Genomic DNA, 21951 nt, shown 5'->3' on the forward strand with positions numbered 1-21951 from the left:
TGCATTAATTGAGAAAATCGATCCCTGAATGCTGCCCGTGCTGAGCAGCCGACTTCCTGTATTCCCAAGGCAGCCACTCAGTATGGGACCTGGAAGCTAATGGAGACCACTGTATGCTTCAAGTTATTTCCAGTTTCTAGAGGGCTGCAACTGGTATACTACAGGCAGAGTTACAATGGTCCAAGCTGGACCAAGTAACTGTAAATAAGAATTCCAGGTATGACATTTTTTTAATGATCAAATTCAATAGTTGATTTTTTTTTTTTTTTTCCTGAAAATACTTTACAAAACAAAAAAACAACACATTCTAACAGCCACTTATTGCAGTTAACTTTAAACTCACTTGGTTGATTGGCGTCTGATGATTTCTGTAGGGTGCTCCTTGACCGATGGAAATGATAATTTGTGGTGACAAGTACTGCTGCAAGGCCAGTTTCCTGTGAACATCAGCAGAGGCCTCTGGTGTGTCCAGTACCAGCAGGTGTTTCCCGCGGACCACGAGACCCTCCTCATACTGTCCCGGCTCATCCAGCGGCTCTCCTACCCCCCGAAAGTCATCCTCCAGGAGACGCCTGTGGATCTGGCAACAAGCACACCACAAGGGCACTGGCTTTTAGATGGTGATAATCCAAGGGGAGTTAAAGCAATCACATAATCTTACAAATATTATGGCATTCCCTGTGTCAATCAGAACCCTGGTGGTAAATATTATGGTATTCCCTGTGTCAATCAGAACCCTGGTGGTAAAAAGTCTGTACAAGTTCACATTCCTACATAGCGAAGTGTTTTTACATTTAATTTCACAATGAAGAATGCAGATTAATTGGGCCTGAAGAAGAGTAATCATGTTCTGTTTAGGGGGGAGGGGGAATCAAGGTATACATGTTCAGCCATTCTCAACTATCTACAGCCATGATACCTGCACTAATCTCTTCAATGACCAAGCCAAGCCCAGCATCTCCGGTACAGCAATGTACTAAAGCTCATACTGTATATGTTTTGATAAGCACTCACCATGAGCTCCACTGAGCCATCCACAATGCTGGACCCTCCTTGGGATCGATCGGACAAAACAGTCAGCTGAATATTCTTATCCTGGGGGGAAAAAAGAAAAAAAAAAAAAAAAAAAAAAGGCTTTACCCATGTTCCGATTTTTCCACAACACTGGCAGATTTAGGCTGAACGAAGGACAAGACTTATTTTCTTAGCATGTTCATGTTTAGTATTTTACTATAAAAGCAACATACAGCGCATGGTGGTCTTTACTTCATCCGACATGCAATTCTCCATTCAACCAACATACAGTACATGATCATTCTCTAATCACCAGACATGCACATCCACCATATAGCACATTGTGATCCTCCTTGCACCTGACAGAACCTTTCAACATATGGAGAGTCTCCTCTCACCTGCTACACGCCCATTATATTACATATTGTGATCATTCAGCCACCATGCAGAAGTTTTCCCATTTACCCTATTACAGTACAACACATTGTGCTCATCACTTCATATAATAAAAATACCGACCTTAACAGCACATAGTGCTTCTCCCTTCTTTGACTTATGCACCCACCCTACAGCACATGGTAATTCTCCATTTATCAAACATGCATACCCGCTATCCAGCACATGGTAATTCCTCATTTATCGAACGTGTACCTGCCATAGAGCACATGGCGATTCTCCATTTAAAAAACATGCATACCCACCATACAGCACACGGTAATTCTCCATTTAAAAAAACCATGCATACCCGCCATACAGCACATGGTAATTCTCCATTTATCAAACATGTATTCACCATACAGCACATAGTGATTCTCCATTTATCAAATGTGTACCCACCATACAGCACATGGTAATTCTCCATTTATCAAACATGCATACCCGCTATACAGCGCATGGCGATTCTCCATTCACCCGAAATATACACCCATCATATAGACGCCAATTTTCTCTTCACCCGATATACACATCCACCTAGTACTTAGTGATTATCCCATATATGCACCCCACATCCCTGCACCCGAGACTGACACACACACGTACTGGCAATGTGAGAATAGTCAGGATTGTAAGGTTCTTTGTTCATCCGTACTTTACCCTCAAATTGGCCAGGGTGTGGGTTTTCGGGCCTACCCTAAATTCTAGGGGGAGGATATGTGGCCATTAGGTTCCTTCCTCCCCTGAACAAGGGGGATTCTCTTTGGGAGAGCCCCTCGCCTAGTATTTAATGGTTGACTTCAGCTGACCAGGAGTAGAGGGGTCCGCCAGGTCTTTTGGCTAGGTGGACTAAGTTGAGCCTTTGGGAGGTGGATTAGAGAGAAACCTTTAAGTGCACTTTTGTACACTTATTTCAGCCAGACAAAACTATGTAACTAAGACAAAAGTCCATCCAGTTCAACCATAAAAAAACAAAAAAAAAAACAAAAACGCTTTGTTTTCGCACACCACTGTGGGTTTAAAAAAGAAAAAAAAAAAAAAAAGTATCTCTATCTCTCTCTCTATTTATTTCAGGTACTTATATAGCGCCGTCAAATTTCTTGAAATCCAGAAAAAAAAAAAAAAAAAAAAAAAAAAAAAAGGGCACAAATGCTCCAAATATGTTATATCAGACAACAGTTAATACAATATATGGTGAAAACTATGTGAACACTGTTCCAAACGACGTTCACTCCATTTTAGAATAGATATCCACCAAGCTCAAAAAAGGTGCAATGGTCAGAGTTTTACACCTTTTTGTCCATACAGGTTGTACCCATACAGAGAAGCAGATACATATGCCCTCAGGCTACCTCCACACCACTCACCTTGATAAAGATGCGGCTGTTTACTGGGTAGTAGTTCCCAGCCACTGGTTCAGTTTGCTGCAACACCCAAGTGTCACGGGAATTTCTCCTGTAATAAAAACATCACAGATAACTGAATGCTATGCGGTTTAAGTAGACACAGAAAACAGCCTCCGTGACAGAATGACTGTCTAGCAGAGAGCGAGTAAAAATGATCACACACACCATTATCTGATTGTACAATCTCTTTAAGATCTACCAACTGTGCAGTGCAGGAGAATGCTTGGATTAGATACAAAGAGAAGGCCTTGGAGCCTCTCATAGGGAGGTACAAGCAGTTCTCCCGTACTGGCCTTGGTCACCATCAGGTCAGCAGTGGGGCCTGGACCCAGCAGGGGCTGCCTGTAGCCCTCTCCTCTTCCTGGGGTGCAGGGAATCCCCCTCAGTCCCCTGTATATATCCCCCCTGCCAGTGCCCTGTGCAAATCCTCCTGGGCACAGAGTTCAATTTTTGCCTTGGCAAGGAGACAGGGCTGAGGGTATGAGGATCAACCTCCCGCCTCACACAGATGGTCGCTTTACTATGAAGATGGGGTGAGTGTGAGGAGGGGCAGATATCAGCCCAACAAGTCTTTCCTCTTCAGGAATCTCTCGGTCCTGCCACTGCACACCACCCTCTGCCCTGCCAGTACATTATTCCTATTGACCATCCACTGCATATACTGCTCACTGCCCCATCCATGACACACTACATATACTGCCCCATCCACTACACATACTGCTCACTGCCCCATCCATGACACACTACACATACTGCTCACTGCCCCATCCACTACACATACTGCTCACTGCCCCATCCACTACACATACTGCTCTGCCACTGCCAGCACATACAGCTCACAGTCCTCTCTGCACTGCCACTAGGCACTGTGCATGGCCTTGCACTTGTTTAATATTACATACTGCACATTGTTCATTGCACTCTCTCTCACACGGTCTCCACAAAGATTACATACAGCAGCCGCCCACCAGAAGCACTAATGCAGAAAGTAACACCATGCAGGGGAGGGGGAGGGGGGGGGGGTTCTGTCAAACTGTACAGGGCCCCATGATTTCTAAGGTGACTCTGCTCCCACCATATGGTGACACCAACCAAAAAAAAGAGCTATATTATATAGAGTTTATCCCTCCCACCACAGGATGATACAGAGGGGAGGAGCTATGTGATGTGGAGTCTGTCCCTCCCACCACCCAGGAGGAGCTATGTGATGTGGAGTCTGTCCCTCCCACCACCCAGGAGGAGCTATGTGATGTGGAGTCTGTCCCTCCCACCACCCAGGAGGAGCTATGTGATGTGGAGTCTGTCCCTCCCACCACCCAGGAGGAGCTATGTGATGTGGAGTCTGTCCCTCCCACCACCCAGGAGGAGCTAGCTATGTGATGTGGGGTCTGTCCCTCCAACCACAGGGTGACACCACCCAGGAGGAGCTATGTGACATTGGGTCTGTCCCTCCCACCACCCAGGAGGAGCTATGTGACGTGGAGTCTGTCCCTCCCACCACAGGGTGACACCACCCAGGAGGAGCTATGTGATGTGGGGTCTGTCCCTCCAACCACAGGGTGACACAGACAAGAAGCGTAATTACTTTCTCTGTAAGATTTGCCTTCCATTTGCATCGGTATAAAATAGTCCGTCTGTCTTCAAATTTGTGTCAAAGCGACTGATGACTTCCTTCCCCTTATCATCCCTGAAATGAAGAACAATGAAATCACTTTATAGGGTTTATTGAATGAATAGATACAAAGAACAGTGATAATATGCAGCCATCTAGTACAACTTCTCCAGCAATCTCCTCTACTATAAAATGTAATCTGAGGGGTTCCTATGGCACTGTGCATCAGAATCTGCAGCAAGTCCGATAAAGCCGCCCTATTTCCTCGCTGTAGGACATCCAGCATCATCTAGCCATTTCCCCTCCAGCCTGACTGTCTCTGGCCAACCCCTTTCATTCACTGGACTTCAGATTTTTTTCACCCATGGAGGCTCAACATCACATCACATCACATGTGGGCATTACCTACAGCGGTCCCCATGCAAATGCAGTCTTCCTAGGAAGACCCACTCCTCTAGACAGAGATCCACCCATCAGGCACTTTGATATTTGCTTAACTCCTCCTAAGAGCCAACCCACTGCTTGCACAAGGGCTGAGGACTCTTCAGAGATGTACTGAGGTAGGTTACTCTGATGTTTTCAGGAAGCCATGTACATCGCCCTGTCAGCCCCTCCCACCAGCTAGGATCTGCCTGCATTGCATAGAGGAGCAGAGAGACCCAGTGATGATGTCATGGTGTCTAAAATAAGTGAGATTAAAAAAAAAAAAAACAAACCCAACATGTTAATGAGGGTACAACAAGGGGACTAGAGAAAATAAAAATATGAGAACATTACACTTCAGCATTTAAAAAAAAAAAAAATTGCCTTTTTAGTTATATTTTAAGTTTTGAACAGAGTGGAGATGGATTAGACCCCCTGTCAGGTCTTTATTGCCGTCTGTGCCAAGGTTAGGGAGATCCACTCTCTATTTGTCCTGTTTAAGGTTATTGAAAGTAAAAAAAACCCAAAATTTGTGTTGTCCCCAGAAACATAATAGGTGAAATTTTCCAATGGGGACACTTGTTCTGGTGACCTTGGGGCCCTCTATGGATTCCCTTAATTTGCAGAGATTTTCTCACTTCTTGTTTTGGCTATGTGACAGGAAGTGAAGGGAAATCTTCCTAGTAGGACACAGATGGCAAAAAATAATCTGACTGGGGTTATAACTCTCCCTTACTCGATCCAATGAAAAAAAAATAAATTTAAAAAAAAAAAAAAAATGTCTTGCTTTAATACGCCTCTATTCTCAATACTCGCTCTTAGGTTAGCTTACCCCCATAATGATCAACTAAATAAAACAAACAGGTGGCTTACCCCGTAATTGATTCAGTCTCAGCAGTCATGTAGTAAACATGTTTGCTGAATGACTAATCACTATTGAATGAATCTACAATCTATTGACGAAATAATGAAACCATAACTTCCAGACATGTATAAATATGAACGTTATATTAAAATGACTTCTGGATGAACTATAATATAATAAAGTTGTGTCATGAACAAAACTAGAGATTTTTCTTTAAATACATTGGACAGCTTACCCTATCGGAATAGGTCCCACCGTCCATTCCAGCTCCAGATATCTCTGATCAGAGTACAGACGGACCACCTGTGAGCACCACGCCGAGAAGTTCTGATACACCTCCTGCACCAGGGAATTCTGCAGAAGGAGTGAGACTGTATATGAACATTGGAACATGAGTGGAGAGGCAAGATTCAGATTCCTCCAGTGCAGCATTCAAAATTAAATGAATAGCGAAAAATATTTTCTAGGAGCAACAAAAGTACTGTAATCCCATAGAAGGTTTCATACAGACGAATGAGGATCAACAAAATCAGAGCATTGCTGCCCATAACAGTGGATGTCCTTTATCCTTTCCTTATCTATAACAAATGACAGCTGAGGGCTATTACATCACCTCATTGATCTCTTCTGATACTGTGAATAATAAAATTAACATATACAGGCCAGTTATAAGATGAGAATGAGAAGAACAGGAGGACAGTTATAGGATACAGGACAGTTTTAGAATGAGAGGCCATGTGATAACACATCAAGGATGCATAAAGAACAGTTCTAAAAAGGAGGGTGATAATCGATCAGTAAAAGTTACAGGACAGTTACAGGATAAAAAGGACATATACAGTTGCAAGAAAAAGTATGTGAACCCCTTGGGATTACGTGGAGTTTTGCATGAATTGGGCATAAAATGTGCTCTGAACGTCATCTAAGTCACAACAATAGAAGAACACAGTCTGCTGAACATAATACTACACAAACATTAGATGTTGCCATGGTTTAATTGCACATAACATGTAAACATTCACAGTGCAGGGAGGAAAAAGTATGTGAACCTTTGGACTTAATAACTGGTTGACCCTCCTTTGGCAGCAATAACCTCAACCAAACGTTTCCTGTAGTTGCAGATCAGACCTGCACAACGATCTGGAGTAATTTTGGACCACTCCTCTTCACAAAACTGTTTCAGTGTAGCAATATTCTTGGGATGTCTGGTGTGAATCGCTGTCTTAAGGTCATGCCACAGCATTTCAATCGGGTTGAGGTCAGGACTCTGACTGAGCCACTCCAGAAGGCGTATTCTGTGCTGTTGCAGCCATTGTTTTGTTGAATTACTTGTATGCTTTGGGCCATTGTCCTGTTGCATCACCCATCCTCTGCGGAGCTTCAGTTGGCGGACAGATGGTCGTACGTTTTCCTGCAAAATGTCTTGATAAACTCTGGAATTCATTTTCCCCATCAATGACAACAATCCGTCCAGGCCCTGAGGCAGCAAAGCAGCCCCAAACCATGATGCTCCCTCCGCCATGTTTTACAGTGGGGATGAGGTTTTGATGTTGGTGTGCTGTGCCTTTTTTTCTCCACACATAGTGTTGTGTGTTCTTCCCAAACAACTCAATCCTGGTTTCATCTGTCCACAGTATATTTTGCCAGTAGTGCTGTGGAACATCCAGGTGCCCTTTTGCAAACTTCAAACGTGCTGCAATCTTCTTTTTGGACAGCAATGGCTTCCTCCGTGGTGTCCTCCCATGTACTCCATTCTTGTTTAATATTTTCCTTATTGTAGATGTGTCAACAAAAATGTTAGCTAAAGACCTACAGAAATCTCTGGCACATGCTGACACTCTGGGATTCTTCTTTACCTCATGCAGCATTCTGCGCCGTGCTCTTGCAGTCATTTTTACAGGACGACCACGCCTAGGGAGAAGCAACAGTGCTAAACTTTCTCCATTTGTAGACAGTCTGCCTTATCATGGACACATGAACATCAAGGCTTTTGGAGATACTTTTGTAACCCTTTCCAGCTTCATGCAAGTCAACAATTCTTGATCGTAGGTCTTCTGAGAGCTCTTTTCTGCGAGGCATGGTTCACATCAGACAGTGCTTCTTGAAACCAGTAAACCAAAAACAGGTGTGTTTAAGGGCAGGACAGCTGTCAGCAACACATCCAATATCATCACACTGATTGGAGTCACGGTTGGCTCACTCCTGGCTCCAATTAGCTCTGGGAGAAGTCATTAAGCTAGGGCCTCACATACTTTTTCCTCCCTGCACTGTGAATGTTTACATGTTATGTGCAATTAAACCATGGCAACATCTAATGTTTGTGTAGTATTATGTTCAGCAGACTGTGTTCTTCTATTGTTGTGACTTAGATGACGTTCAGAGCACGTTTTATGCCCAATTCATGCAAAACTCCACGTAATCCCAAGGGGTTCACATACTTTCTTGCAACTGTAATATCAGATATATATAACAGTTAAGAGGATGAGGGGTCACACAATGACAGATCAGTGAAAGGTGATGAGGGGACATGTAATAAATCAGTGATATATACTGTACACGGCAGTTATAGGTTGAGGGGAAATCATGATATTAGATTAGTGATAAAGAACAGTTATGGAATGAGGTGTAGTCAATAATAGATCAGAGATAGATACAAGACAGTTATAGGATGAGGGGGTCATGTAATAATAGATCAATAATACAAACAGACCAGTAATAGGATGAGGGGTCATGTAATAATAATATAAATCAAGTAATAAAAGTGAGCGCTCTCTGGTCAGCAGCTGATGCACTCAAGGTAACCAATATAAAACTGTCATAAACGTATAATAAATAAGTGCAGCGCTAAAATGAGTATTGATAAAGTCTGTCCCAAGTTGGGAGTAACAAAATTACTATGAATAAATTCCTCAATAAAAGTGACAGTCTGTAATTAAAATGGTGTGGCATAACAATCAAATCCAGTGGCGGTGCTCCCAATAGTGTGGTAAAAATTACGCATTCACCACATGCGCAATTTAAGCACGCAGTGTATGAATCAGTGGAGGTCTCCTTAACAGATATGGGTCTGGTCTGGAACACAAATAATCCTCCTTTGGGGTGGTGTTGCTATGAGCCCTCAGAAGAGTAAGATCCAGCTGGCCAGAGGTCCCTTTAAGGGATGGATGGGTACAGGTGCCCATGCAAACGCCAGGCAGGTTGCCATATTGCATTGAATTCTCCAGAAAATTACAGCTCTGCAGACTGGAAAGGAGCTATTTATAGAGCCCGCTTTGATCCAGTCATCCATCCATCGAATCCAGAGAAGGGAGCACCTGTACCCATCCATCCTTTAAAAAGGGACCTCTAGCCAGCTGGATCTTCTTACTCTTCCGAGGGCTCATAACACCACCCTGAAGGAGGATTATTCGTGTTCCACACCAGACCCTTATCTGTTAAAGAGACCTCCACTGATTCATACACTGCGTACTTAAATTACACATCTGGTGAGTGCGTAATTTTTACCACACTATTGGGAGCACCGCCACTGGATTTGATTGTTATGCCACACCATTTTAATTACACAGACTGTCACTTTTATTGAGGAATTCATTCATATTCATAGTAAATTTTATTGTTACTCCCAACTTGGGACAGACTTTATCATGTAATAATAGATCAATAATACAAAACAGGCCAGTAATAGGATGACGGGTCATGTAATAATAGATCAGTGGCAGATACAAGACAGTTATAGACCAATTATATATTCAGGTCAGTTCTAGATTGAAGGGTCATGTAATAATAGATCATTGATATATTATATGCAGGACAGTTATAGGATAGGGGGCATGAAATATCAGATCAGCAAGGCAAACAGGGCAATAATGGAATGAGAGGCCATGTAATAACAGATAAATACAGGACAGTTCTAGGATGTAGGTCATGTAATCGATCAGGGACAGATACAGGACAGTTATAGATTATTGATAGACAAAGAACAGTTATAGGAGGGGTCACGTAATAGGAGATCCTTGATATAAACAGGATGGATGACCCAGGCTATACCAGATCAGTGATACAGTATATACAGGATAGTTCTAAAATGAGGGGTCATTTAATAACATACAGGATGGCAATTTATATATACGGGATGGCAGATTCATGACCCACCCTATACCAGATCAGTGATACAGTATACACAGGATAGTTCTTGGATGAGGGGTCATTTAATATCAGATCCCTGATATATACAGGATGGCAATTTCATGACCCACCCTTTAACAGATCGGTGATATATACACAGCACAGTTATAGGATGGAAGTCATAAAATAACAGATCAGAGATACAAACATGACAGTAATAAGATGAGGTCATAACAGAACAGTGGCTGATACAAAACAGATATATAGGGCCATCTTATAGGGTGAGAGCCATTAAAAAAAAAAAAAAAAATTTTTTATATATATATATATATATATATATATATATATATATATATATATATATATATATATATATATATATATATATATATATATAAAAAATTTATCAGTGATAGACGGTAGATTTAGAGGATGACAGGACATCTAGTAACAAATCAGTGGCATACAGGACAGTCCTTATAAATAGGTTGTGAAGAGGTGTTCTAACCTTCACCAGATAACTCCGGACAGTCCGTGATATTGGCACTGGCTCTGACTGGTTTGGTCGGAAGATATAGGCTCCTGAGGTCTGCTGACTGTCTTTGTTACCTATACTGGCATTATACCTACAAGATCAGGAGTAGGAAATTATACTTCGGACTAGAAAAACAGAACGGAAGATTGCAGCATACACAAATATTACCCCGAGCATATGTTCTCAGGGGCACACGTCACCCTTCTCTATCTGTACCTTTAATTATAGTTGGCATACACTTACAATTCCTAATCTAATACTGACATTTTGGAGAGACTCATTTAATTTTTTTTTTTTTAGTAATAAATATTGAAATAATTTTAAATTGACGGATAACAATTGTTTGTTATGGTTTCATGCAACTCCTGCAAAGGTCACTGTTCTTTGGCGTGGCTGCACCTTGAACAATAAAAAAAAGTCCTGGATTCTTTCTTAGATACACAGAATATAACATTTATAGGGAAAGTTGATCCAGGGAATATCCGATTGCCTCTCAGGGGATCAGGAAGGAATGTTTTTCCCAGCAGGAGCAAATTGGATCATGCTTTGCTGGGTTGTTTTTGCCTTCCTCTGGATCAACTGTGGGTATAGGATTATATCAATAATAGGAATGAATGTGTATTCTTGGGGAAACTGACCATCCTGAAATGTATAGAGTGACAGCTGGATAATCCATCATTCAGTATTTACAGCTTCCTCTTGGGACCCTCTACCTCCCTGGTCACAAGCGAGCTGCGTCTCCCTGCGGTATCCCAACCACACTCCCTAAAGAATAGGTCAGGGGTAGGTCCAAGCCAAGGATTAAGGCTGGGTACACTCAAGCTGAAATTTGGCCTAAACGGTTGGCTCAGCAGGCCCGTGTGTACAGCTCCTTGTTCGGCATAAGCCAGTCTCACGACCAGCTTCTTTTGATTGAACATGCTGGAAAACCTGCATCCGATCAGCACTCGCAGCCAATGGCTGCGAGCGCTGATCAGAGCATTCTGGTGGGGGGGTTTGCAGTCTCTCTGTCAGAACACAATAACTCAGCAGGGAAGATTGCCGCACTAACATCGCTTAGTTACTACAGAGACCTCTCCTGCTTTACATTTGACCCAGCAGAAGGCAGAGGTTATACGAAGATAAAAGATTTGAGTTTAGGGAGTAGGTCATTGCTACTGTTTCAGCCGTGATTATTTTATTGCGTTTTTGTTTAAATAAATTTGTATTATAGACAAATGTGAGGTTCTACGGTATTTTTATCCTTGGGGAGAAATAACTGATGTCCAGTCAGGTGATTTCAAATCTATGAGATGAGGTACATCCAGCGCTAGGAGAGCCTATTACTGAGCCCCCACATGGCCCCATAATAGTTACAAGGGATGCTTAAATATTTTGCATATTTCTGATATATAGCTTGTACACATACTGTATGCTTTGTAAGTACCAACCCCGGTGTCTAGAACAAGACAAGATCTGCCAAAATACCCACAATTAAGACAACAGGCCCCTCTTTCCAATTACAATCAAAATTACCCAGACACAGGTTAGAGCCAACTTTTTTTTTGTAGGTGGATAGCTTATGACAGGGGTCTCCAAACTGCAGCCCTTTGCTACCCTTTATCAAGCCCTTGGGGCACTATTCCTCCCACCAAGACCAACGGCGAGGCACTATTCCTCCCGTGGATACCAACGACAAGGCACTATTCCTCCCGCGGATACCAACGACAAGGCACTATTCCTCCCGCGGATACCAATGACGGGCCACTATTCGTCCCACTGATACCAATGACGGGCCACTATTCCTACCGCGGATACCAATGACGGGGCACTATTCCTCCCACTGATACCAATAATGGTGTACTATTCCTCCCACTGATACCAATGATGTGGCAATAGTTCTCCCACCAATACCAATGACTGGGCACCATTCCTCCCACTAATACCAATGACTGGGCACCATTCCTCCCACTAATACCAATAATGGTGTACTATTCCTCCCACTGATACCAATGATGTGGCAATAGTTCTCCCACCAATACCAATGATTGGGCACCATTCTTCCCACTAATACCAATAATGGTGTACTATTCTTCCCACTAATACCAATGATGGGGCACTACTCATACTGACCACCAACCCTGCGGCCATGTTTATTCTTACTGATGCTGGGGCCAGGACATTTTCTATCCTTGCTGGTCCTAATCCGGGTCTCCTGAAGTCTGAAGGACAGTATACTGGCCCTTTGTTTGAACAGTTTGGAGACCTCTGGCTTATGACCATATCCTTCCTCTAATGTTTGGAGAGTCCTTAATCTGAAACAATTGTGTACATATTCACACACACACACACACACACACACACACACACACACCTACCTCAGGTATTTTGAACCAGACAGGTATACTCCTAAAATAATTACCCCAGACACAATCATTTCAACTAACCCCAGGAAATATTCTTACCAGTAGTAACTCTGTTTTACAGGAAGGGAAATCTGCTTCTCCAGATTCTTGATTTTGCTGATTAGCCCTGTATCTGGGTCAAATTCCACTCTGTAATACTGAAGAAAATCATCAGAGAGTGCTATTTACACTGGAACTTAAGTACATTTCATCCACATGAACAGCATTGTAAGACTGAATATGAACGTTACCCCCTGGCTGTAATTGTGAAGGCAGATGGCTCAATTCTCTTCTAAACTGCATCATTTTCCCAACTCTAGACTGAGGAATCGTTCACACTACATGCAGGGATTGGTATTCCTCTGCACTGGATAAAAGCCAGTTACCGCAAGGGTGCATGGAAAACTATTGTTTTATTTGTGGTCCATTCACACTGCATGGCTGGTGTGGTGCAGTGCTAAAAAAAAAAAACAAAAAAAAAAAACCACCACACATAATCGCACTACACTGCTCTGCAGAAACAAGAATGCCACTTGAGAACCTCAAATAAAAAAAAAAAAAAAATAATAAAACAATGGAGTGTGAACAAGCCCTGACAGCCACAACCTTATTTTAGGGCTTCTTCACACCATGTCCGGAAAAGCTTCATTTTTCTGCAGACCATTGAACACGTATGCTGTGAATAGGGCACATAGAAAACAAAATATGTTTACACCACACATGTGCAGAAAACTGCAGCTCAATGGACATGCTGTGAACAAGTCCTTACTCCCAAGATGAAACTTCAACCCCTATGATCCCAGAATATCATGTGAGAATTAGAATACAAAAAGAGCAAGCACAATAAAAATTTGAAACTTTTGAAAATGACAAAGTAAAGCACAGCATTAGTAATACTATGCACACAGAGAAAATTTGCTATGATTTCTCAAAATTCAGCAACTGTTCCATAAGATCTGCATTGCGTTCTTAGAAAGAATGTGAACCAATACAGACAAATGTCTAGATTTAGGCCAATTAGAGTCCTGATCTGTTGGCATGGATTATTGCACCTCACCTTAACCACTTCCCATCCGGCCCATGTAGATAAACGTCCAGATGGGAGCACTGCCAATGCAGGTGGACGTTTCCGAACATACCTCTGCATCCATTGCCTATGCGCGCTCCCTAGGAGCAAGCGGCACCGCGATCGGTGGCCCAATCGGTGATCACATGAATAGTAGTAAACAAGATGTCACTTCCTGACATAATTGCTTACTACGTGTGAAATCTGTGAAGGATCACAGAGATCACATGGTACAGGGCTATTCACAACAGCCTTATACCATGTGACAAGCTGTGACCAAATCACAGCTCACACAGCATTTCTCAATGGCTGCAAGAATGCAGCCAGAGAGAAGGATTATTGCTGTTACAGCCTTTATGAGTGTAAAAGCAATCTGTGTAAAAAAAAAGAAAAAAATCTTCATCACCCCCCACTATGTTGACACTGTACTTCTAGTGTGACAGTATGTTAAAAAAAAAAAAAAAAAAAGTAAAAACAAATTTTGAAAAATAAAAAAAATTTGTTTATTAACCAATTTGGGTTTATTTATTTCAGGTACGTATATAGCGCCATCAATTTACGCAGCGCTTTTACATATATATTGTACATTCACATCGTTAGTTTTACTAAAATGATATATGAATACATTTTGGCCAAGATGTATTAGCAAAAGTTTATAAGAAATTTTTTTCAAAATTTTTGAACTTTCATTTATATAGCAAAAAAATTAAAATCCCAGTGGTGAATAAATACCAAAATAAAGTTTAATCTGTCTAAAAAAAAAAAAAATGCTAATAAATTCATATGGGTACAGTGTTCATTAGTGTTGTCATTCAAAGTGTGATAGCACTGAAAGCTGAAAATTGGCCTGGACTGGAAGGGGGTGAAAGTGTCTGGACATGAAGTGGTTAAACAGTTCACCTTTACCAGAAAGGTGCCTATGCAGGTAGTGGTGTATTTTTGGTTTTGTGCTGCCCTAGGCAAGACTAAAATCAGGCGCTCCCGTCTCCCCAATCTAAAATTTGTCCCATCTACTTTCAGTTTAAGATCCAGACCTTCAGGACAGGAGTGGGGGGAGCACCAGTCCTCCATGCTCTTACCTGTCCAGCAGCAGCTCATCTAGATGGTGCCAGGAGCGGTAGCTGAGCCTGTGTCCCATCTCCACCAGGACCTCCGGTGGTAGCTAAAACAAAGCAGGGGGCACCTCCATCCTGACCTAGTCTTCTTCCATGTCCTCCACTGGCACCTCCTGGCCTCACCCACCCTGCACAGCCCGGCCCAGACTGCAGATACTGACTGGAGCCTTCCTGACAGCGAGCCGCGGCTGCCGACCACTCCCTGCGCACACCGGTGCTCTGCTCTCCTCTACAGCCGGTCCCCCCATGTGTGTCCCTTCTGCCTGGGGGGCAGCGCCACCCCACTGTAAAATGCCACCCAAGGCAAACACCTTGTTTGCCTCTTGGTAGATACACCCCTGTAGGCAGGCAATAGCACCCTAGCAACAAAGCAGGACAGGATGATGCCATCTCTGGAAGTTTTGATCAGGCTTCATGAGGTACGTAAATGGCCTACACCTATAGCAAGGGTATTAGCCAACTTTGGTCAAAGCTGCACAGTTTGTTCTTTTTATCACCAGGCACCCCTTACCTGCACAGGCAGTTTAGAACCAAACCTTTATTAACATTGCCCCATGCAGCCACATGACATTGCATCTAACCTACCGTGTTCTGAATCATTAACGAGTTTTTCTCAGCCTTCTTCCGGAAGAATCGTTCCTGAGCATGGAGCTTCTCAACTGTGAATTTGCTATAGCCCAATGGAGGGATTCGTCCCTGGAAAACCAGTTCTCTCTCAGCACTACCTTTATTTCTGCGAACTTCTTTTGTGAATTTTGAAACCGGAACTACCTAGGAGGAGATTTAGTTCATGTGGACATCTATAAAAAAAACTTAAAGAAGGACAAAAAAAAAAAAAAAAACACCCCACAAGCCAGTAGGTCAAAGGCCAACAAAAAGGGACTAGAGATTTAATAACCAAATCCTGACAACAGATAAAGTCAGTTAGTCTGTACTTAGAGCATAACTCCTGTTTTGCTGGAAAACATCCTTCTCTGGTCAGTTACAGTCAGAATTTTAGGAAATGTGGTGGAGTTCCAATCACAGAGTCCCACCTGCATTGGCTTGTAAATAGATCCCACTCACTTCTGAGATCCAGATGGGAGTACCTTCCTTCTATAGTCACATGATCAGTCTCAGTGTTGTAAAAATATAATAAAAATGTTGGGAACAGCAGACAGCCAATCATACAAGCAGGAAATTATATTATATATGAGGGCGTTCCAAACACCATCTTTGTAGCCATATTTGAATTTTTTTTGCCAGTTGTAGAAAAACCACAGTTGGCTACCAAAACTGAACTTGACAGGTAATTATTTAATGGTATCTAATGCCAAAATTATTATTTATTTTCTTCTTTTTAGAAAGGCGGTAGGGAATCATTAAAACAGTCAGTTTTTTTTCTTGCCATCTTGTGTCACATTAAGTAGATGTGCCTTTACTTCCGGTCCTTAAAAAGACAACAGGAAGTAAGGGGTGATCTCGTCTCAGACATTTGTCATCAGAATAGGTGTCCCAATTGAAAGGATACTCCCCTATTCATGTACGGGTGACAAAATGTAAAAAACTTTGTATTTCCCATCACTGACCCTAGGTTCACATCTATGCAGCCGTGCGGGCCATGTTTTGTTCGGGCACGAGAGCCCATTCATTTGAATGGACTCCTGTGCCCCGTGACACGCAGAGAAGAAGTCCCTGTACTACTTTGGAAAACGCAGCCCACACGGGAACCTCGGTTCCCAGTATGGTTGCGTTTCCCAGTGCGGGCGGCGTGCCATTAGAACTAATGGCACCCGCCCGCGGGTCCGCAATTTTCTGTGCGGGTGGTGCGGCTGCACGGATTTTCGTGCAGATCCGCAACGGCACCACCCGCACAGATGTGAACCGGGGGTTACTGTCCCAGGTACAACGGACACCAGATCAGTAAGGCTCGCCATACACATCACAATGTGCCTGTACAATAAACTTTAGATCTACCAGAACTATGCATTAGGAGGGCCTGCCTAATTTTTCCCAATTAATTTATATCCAATCAGGCAGGTTCTTGCACAACATACTTGCCGGTAGTTTTAAAAGGTACAAACAGATTGTAACTTGTGTGGTGAGCTTGGGTATACAGAACACAGAGGATCAGGCGGGACGACCGGTCTCCTGAACAAGAAATGCTGCCACAAGGGTGGTTAGCAAGCCACATTTCCTGATGCACTGGAGAAGAATGGAGCATCTGATTATTTTTCTTTTTTTTTTTTTCAATTCTGCCCAGAGACCAGCTTTACTAGTAACAAGCTCGTCTCACCTCACTCGGAATGGATTCACCAGAAGGACCTTTAACCACATAAAGTGCGCCATTCACAGGAAGACGAACATACTGTGTGACTGCACGTCCCAGGGGATTGTAGATCACCACGCTGAACTGTATGAGGGACAGGAAGAGATGTCAGAGAATGGAATGAGATAAAGAGCCACAATACTAAAAAATTATTTATTATTTCACACAATATTACAAACTTGCAGGAAAGGCTAGGAAAGGAAATCACATCTATGGCCTGCCTTTCATTCAACTACAGGTTGCAGGTGAGAAAATTGCTCACTTTCTCAATCAGTGTTGATGGGGGAATCCCTCCCGTGGAGCTATTGTGTTCTCCCTGTGAGGAGCCGCCCCTGCCAGGAGAACACAGTTTGTAATGCTAGCAGCTATAGCCGCTGGCAATAATTTCAAACAAAATCCAACAAGCTGCTTGTACCAAAATCAAATCGATGGATCAACTTTGGGACAATCGGCCTGCACACAGAGGAATCGAATCTCAGCTGGTCCCTGCTGAACCACCAATGGCCAGCTTAAATCCCCATTAAAAGAAAGAAAAAAAAATTATATTATATTAATATTAATATATATATATATATATATATATATATATATATATATATATATATATATATATATATATATATATATATATATATATATATAAATAAAAATAAAATATAAACTACACACATGAAATGCAAGTTAAAACATGATGACAATGCCATCTTGTTATTTATAGTATGCTGCACTGGAAGGACAGTCAAGCTGGTATAATCATTACAGACAAAGTGCAACTCTAGCCAAAACTGCTTTATATATTTATTATAAATAAAGCTTTGGATAGAGAAGGGAATGGTAAAAACCTGAATCAAGTATTTTTTTTTGTCTATCTGTGCCCTGATGGGGAGACTTTCCTGCACTTCCTGTCCAGGAAACACAACAGAGGCGAGGGAAAATCCTCTGTTAGCCGCCACAAGAGCATCCATTCCCACCTCCCTCGCCTCTTGTGATACATGAAAATTCTGGATTTCCCATACCATTCTGACCCATGACAACAGTCACTAGGACTGTGGCAGGGCGACTACCTAGTGGGAACACAGAAAACCATAATAAACCTTTGGAGGTGTTATCTGTACCCAATTCTAGCCAAAACCTAAAACAGATATAGATTTACTTACAGATTTAGACATCTCTGTTGAAAGACACACACTGATGTTCAATAGATTGCAAAACACAAAGTTTTCTTTAGTCCCCATCAGACTGGAGAGAGCATTACTGACCACAACCTGTAGGAGAGAATGGAGAAAAAAGGTCTTGGATCGTGTTCAGAGTGTTTGGGTTCTTATTCTCACGTCTCTCAGTGATACCACTGGTCTCTAGTGAATGGATAGGCTGTGTTTTCATGAATGTGAAGTGCCAATGAATACAAAAGCGCATTCTAAGCCTGCAACCTTACAAATATCAGTACAATACTAAAATGTGTCACAACGGAATAGCCTTGGCATTAGGTTAACTAATGAACTATATCCTCCTTTAGATCAATTACAATATTAAATGCCAAGTAATCTAGTGCAAAGTTTTGCAGGGTTACCTGACAGGCTTTCCAACCCTTAAAGAGGCGCAAAGTGTAGTCATCATTCACATGCTGCTTTGCCGTCCCTGTTACAGCATCATGATGCTGAGCTACTCCCATGGCTCGCCCTAAAATAGGTAAAAATCAGAAGTAATATGATGACATGCAGGAGCCGGGTTACCGTAATAAGATATTACAGGGGTAATAAGACACTCGGGAGCCGGGTTACCGTAATAAGATATTACAGGGGGAATAAGACACTCGGGAGCCGGGTTACCGTAATAAGATATTACAGGGTAATAAGACACTCGGGAGCTGGGTTACCGTAATAAGATATTACAGGGGGAATAAGACACTCAGGAGCCGGGTTACCGTAATAAGATATTACAGGGGAATAAGACACTCGGGAGCCGGGTTACCGTAATAAGATATTACAGGGTAATAAGACACTCGGGAGCCGGGTTACCGTAATAAGATATTACAGGGGGAATAAGACACTCGGGAGCCGGGTTACCGTAATAAGATATTACAGGGTAATAAGACACTCGGGAGCCGGGTTACCGTAATAAGATATTACAGGGTAATAAGACACTCGGGAGCCGGGTTACCGTAATAAGATATTACAGGGTAATAAGACACTCGGGAGCCGGGTTACCGTAATAAGATATTACAGGGTAATAAGACACTCGGGAGCCGGGTTACCGTAATAAGATATTACAGGGTAATAAGACACTCGGGAGCCGGGTTACCGTAATAAGATATTACAGGGTAATAAGACACTCGGGAGCCGGGTTACCGTAATAAGATATTACAGGGGAATAAGACACTCGGGAGCCGGGTTACCGTAATAAGATATTACAGGGGAATAAGACACTCGGGAGCCGGGTTACCGTAATAAGATATTACAGGGGAATAAGACACTCGGGAGCCGGTTTACCGTAATAAGATATTACAGGGGGAATAAGACACTCGGGAGCCGGGTTACTGTAATAAGATATTACAGGGGAATAAGACACTCGGGAGCCGGGTTACTGTAATAAGATATTACAGGGGAATAAGACACTCGGGAGCTGGGATGTTAGGAGATATTACAGGGGGAATAGAACATTTGAGAATTGGGTTACTGTATCAGGATGCTGGCATGAGAAGATTACTTACTGAGCTCTAAGCTGCTGCTGGTCCCATATGGTCCATGTATTGCAGCTGCTCCAGTCAAAGCCTCCAGCTGATTACAGACCTGGAAATGACATAATGAACATTGGTTCCATGAAAAGGATATAGTATCTATTTACCATTACAATAATGCCTGAAAGAAGTGTTGCCTTTGTTGCCCAAAACAATCTTGTTCAACTTTAGTGAATTAGAGAAATAAAAGGAAGACTACGATTGGTCCTCTGAGCAATAAGGACAGTACCTCATTTACACTTTCATTGCCCTGCTGTCTGCTCACCTGCAGGAAGTTGTTACTGAGCCGTTCATAGCCCTTGAAGCCTGGGCGGCTGGTGAAGTATCCCGTCCAGAACATGTGAGCTCCGTCCGCGTATGGGAAGAAGTCGTCCATCTTCATTGGCCTGGAACACAAGACAGGTGCAATTACAAAGCAATGACAGGTATGCGCAGAGACACACACAAGCACGCTGCATGTTCTATGCTCACCAGCTGAGGTTGGCCCTATTCAGTGCATTCAGGTAACAGCTTGGGGTGGAGTACAACACATTCACATTACTTCCATTTGCTTGCTGGAGAAAAAAAAAATAGAAAAATTATGCATCTTCATGTAACAGAATGCTGTTTTAAGTAATCTATCATTTTATGGTTACTAAAAAGTGACCATGCTAGTTACATAGTTAGTCTGGCTAAAAAAAACAAAAAAACAAAAGCCCATCCAGTTCAAGCATAGAAAAAAAAAAAAAAAAAAACTACCCCAGCAAAACACGATTCAATTTGCTCCTGCAGAGACCATGACCTGGCCCATTTTAACCTTGCTGATGTGAAGGTACCAAGGGGTTGATTTACTAAAGGCAAATAGACTGTGCAGTTTGCAAAGTGCAGTCCCACTCTGCAAACGCAGTTGCTCCAGAGCTTAGTAAATGAGCAGATGCTCTGCCGACTTCCATCATCCAATCATGTGCAAGCAACCATGCCGTTTTTTTTTTTTCTTGCATGTGATTGGTTATGCTATGTAAAGTGAAGCTTCACCTCATTTACTAAGCTCTAAAGCAACTGCACTTTGCAAAGTGCACAGTCTATTTGCCTTTAGTAAATCAACCCCAGTGCATCTTCAAATGCATCCCTGTCTGTGTTCTATTGCAGACCCTTTGGATTCTAGATCCCGGCCTCACATGGGGCCTCAGCTTCACTCTAAGTGGAGGTTAGGCCTCGTCACTCCAGTTCCAAGGCCACCCCCCCAGTTATGGAACTGTCAACTACTAGCGGTATCAGACTAATGCAGATAAGTAGTAACACACCAGTCACATCGGGTGCAACTTGGCATGCGATTTGCATGCCATGCGACCTGCAAATCGTATGCCAAGTCGCACCCTATTGTCCGCAATTACAGCGGTCATATCGGTGTGGTTTCCGACTTGGTCGGAGCCGCACTGATTTCCAAAGTAGTATATGCACTGCTTTTGGTGTGATTTGCAAAGACATCTGTGTCAGATGTCTAGGCCAGGGCTAGGCAACCCGAGAGCCTCAGGACTACAAGTTCCATCATGCCTCTGCAAGTCATAGCTGTAACTGTCAGTTTTGTAATCTTTGCAATGCCTCATGGGAAATGTAGTTCCACAATAGCTAGAGAGCCACAGGTTGCCTACCCCGGTTGAAATCTCTTCAAAAATCTCCCCTGAAGAAGCCCGTGAGGGCGAAACATGTAGGGAGCAACTACAATTATATAATCAAGTTTGAATCTCAGTTCCACTCTTAGTACTGAAATGGTTTCTATATTTTTTCCTTTTTTTGTTTTAAAAAAAAAAAAAAAAAAATTTATATACCTTTAATAGGTTTGGTATTCATGCACCCTGAAAGTCCCATCGTCTCTATTGAAGATTTGCAATTTTAAAAAGGGATGTGGTGCAATAATCATATCTGGTGGCTTGCTACTTTACTAGT

The 21951-nt window shown here is 42.5% G+C and overlaps 1 protein-coding gene across 1 annotated transcript in view; it reads right to left on the minus strand.

Annotated features, from left to right (window-relative positions):
- Positions 1-21951, minus strand: part of MAN2B1 (mannosidase alpha class 2B member 1) — a 53342-nt gene that overhangs the window by 4024 nt on the left and 27367 nt on the right. Inside the window, exons 8-21 of the mRNA XM_089688700.1 lie at positions 20497-20579; positions 20291-20411; positions 19999-20077; positions 18859-18968; positions 18446-18553; positions 17256-17372; positions 15566-15751; positions 12860-12957; positions 10389-10506; positions 5991-6109; positions 4441-4542; positions 2817-2904; positions 1015-1095; positions 344-580 (exon numbers count right to left, since the gene is read on the minus strand). Coding sequence (XP_089544826.1) covers positions 344-580; positions 1015-1095; positions 2817-2904; positions 4441-4542; positions 5991-6109; positions 10389-10506; positions 12860-12957; positions 15566-15751; positions 17256-17372; positions 18446-18553; positions 18859-18968; positions 19999-20077; positions 20291-20411; positions 20497-20579 — 1647 coding nt within the window. The remainder of the gene's footprint in view (positions 1-343; positions 581-1014; positions 1096-2816; positions 2905-4440; positions 4543-5990; positions 6110-10388; positions 10507-12859; positions 12958-15565; positions 15752-17255; positions 17373-18445; positions 18554-18858; positions 18969-19998; positions 20078-20290; positions 20412-20496; positions 20580-21951) is intronic.

The sequence above is a fragment of the Staurois parvus genome, unplaced genomic scaffold (assembly GCF_062004578.1).
Source record: "Staurois parvus isolate SC_StPar_1 unplaced genomic scaffold, SC_StPar_1.0 ptg000450l, whole genome shotgun sequence".
Taxonomy (NCBI): Eukaryota; Metazoa; Chordata; class Amphibia; order Anura; family Ranidae; genus Staurois; species Staurois parvus.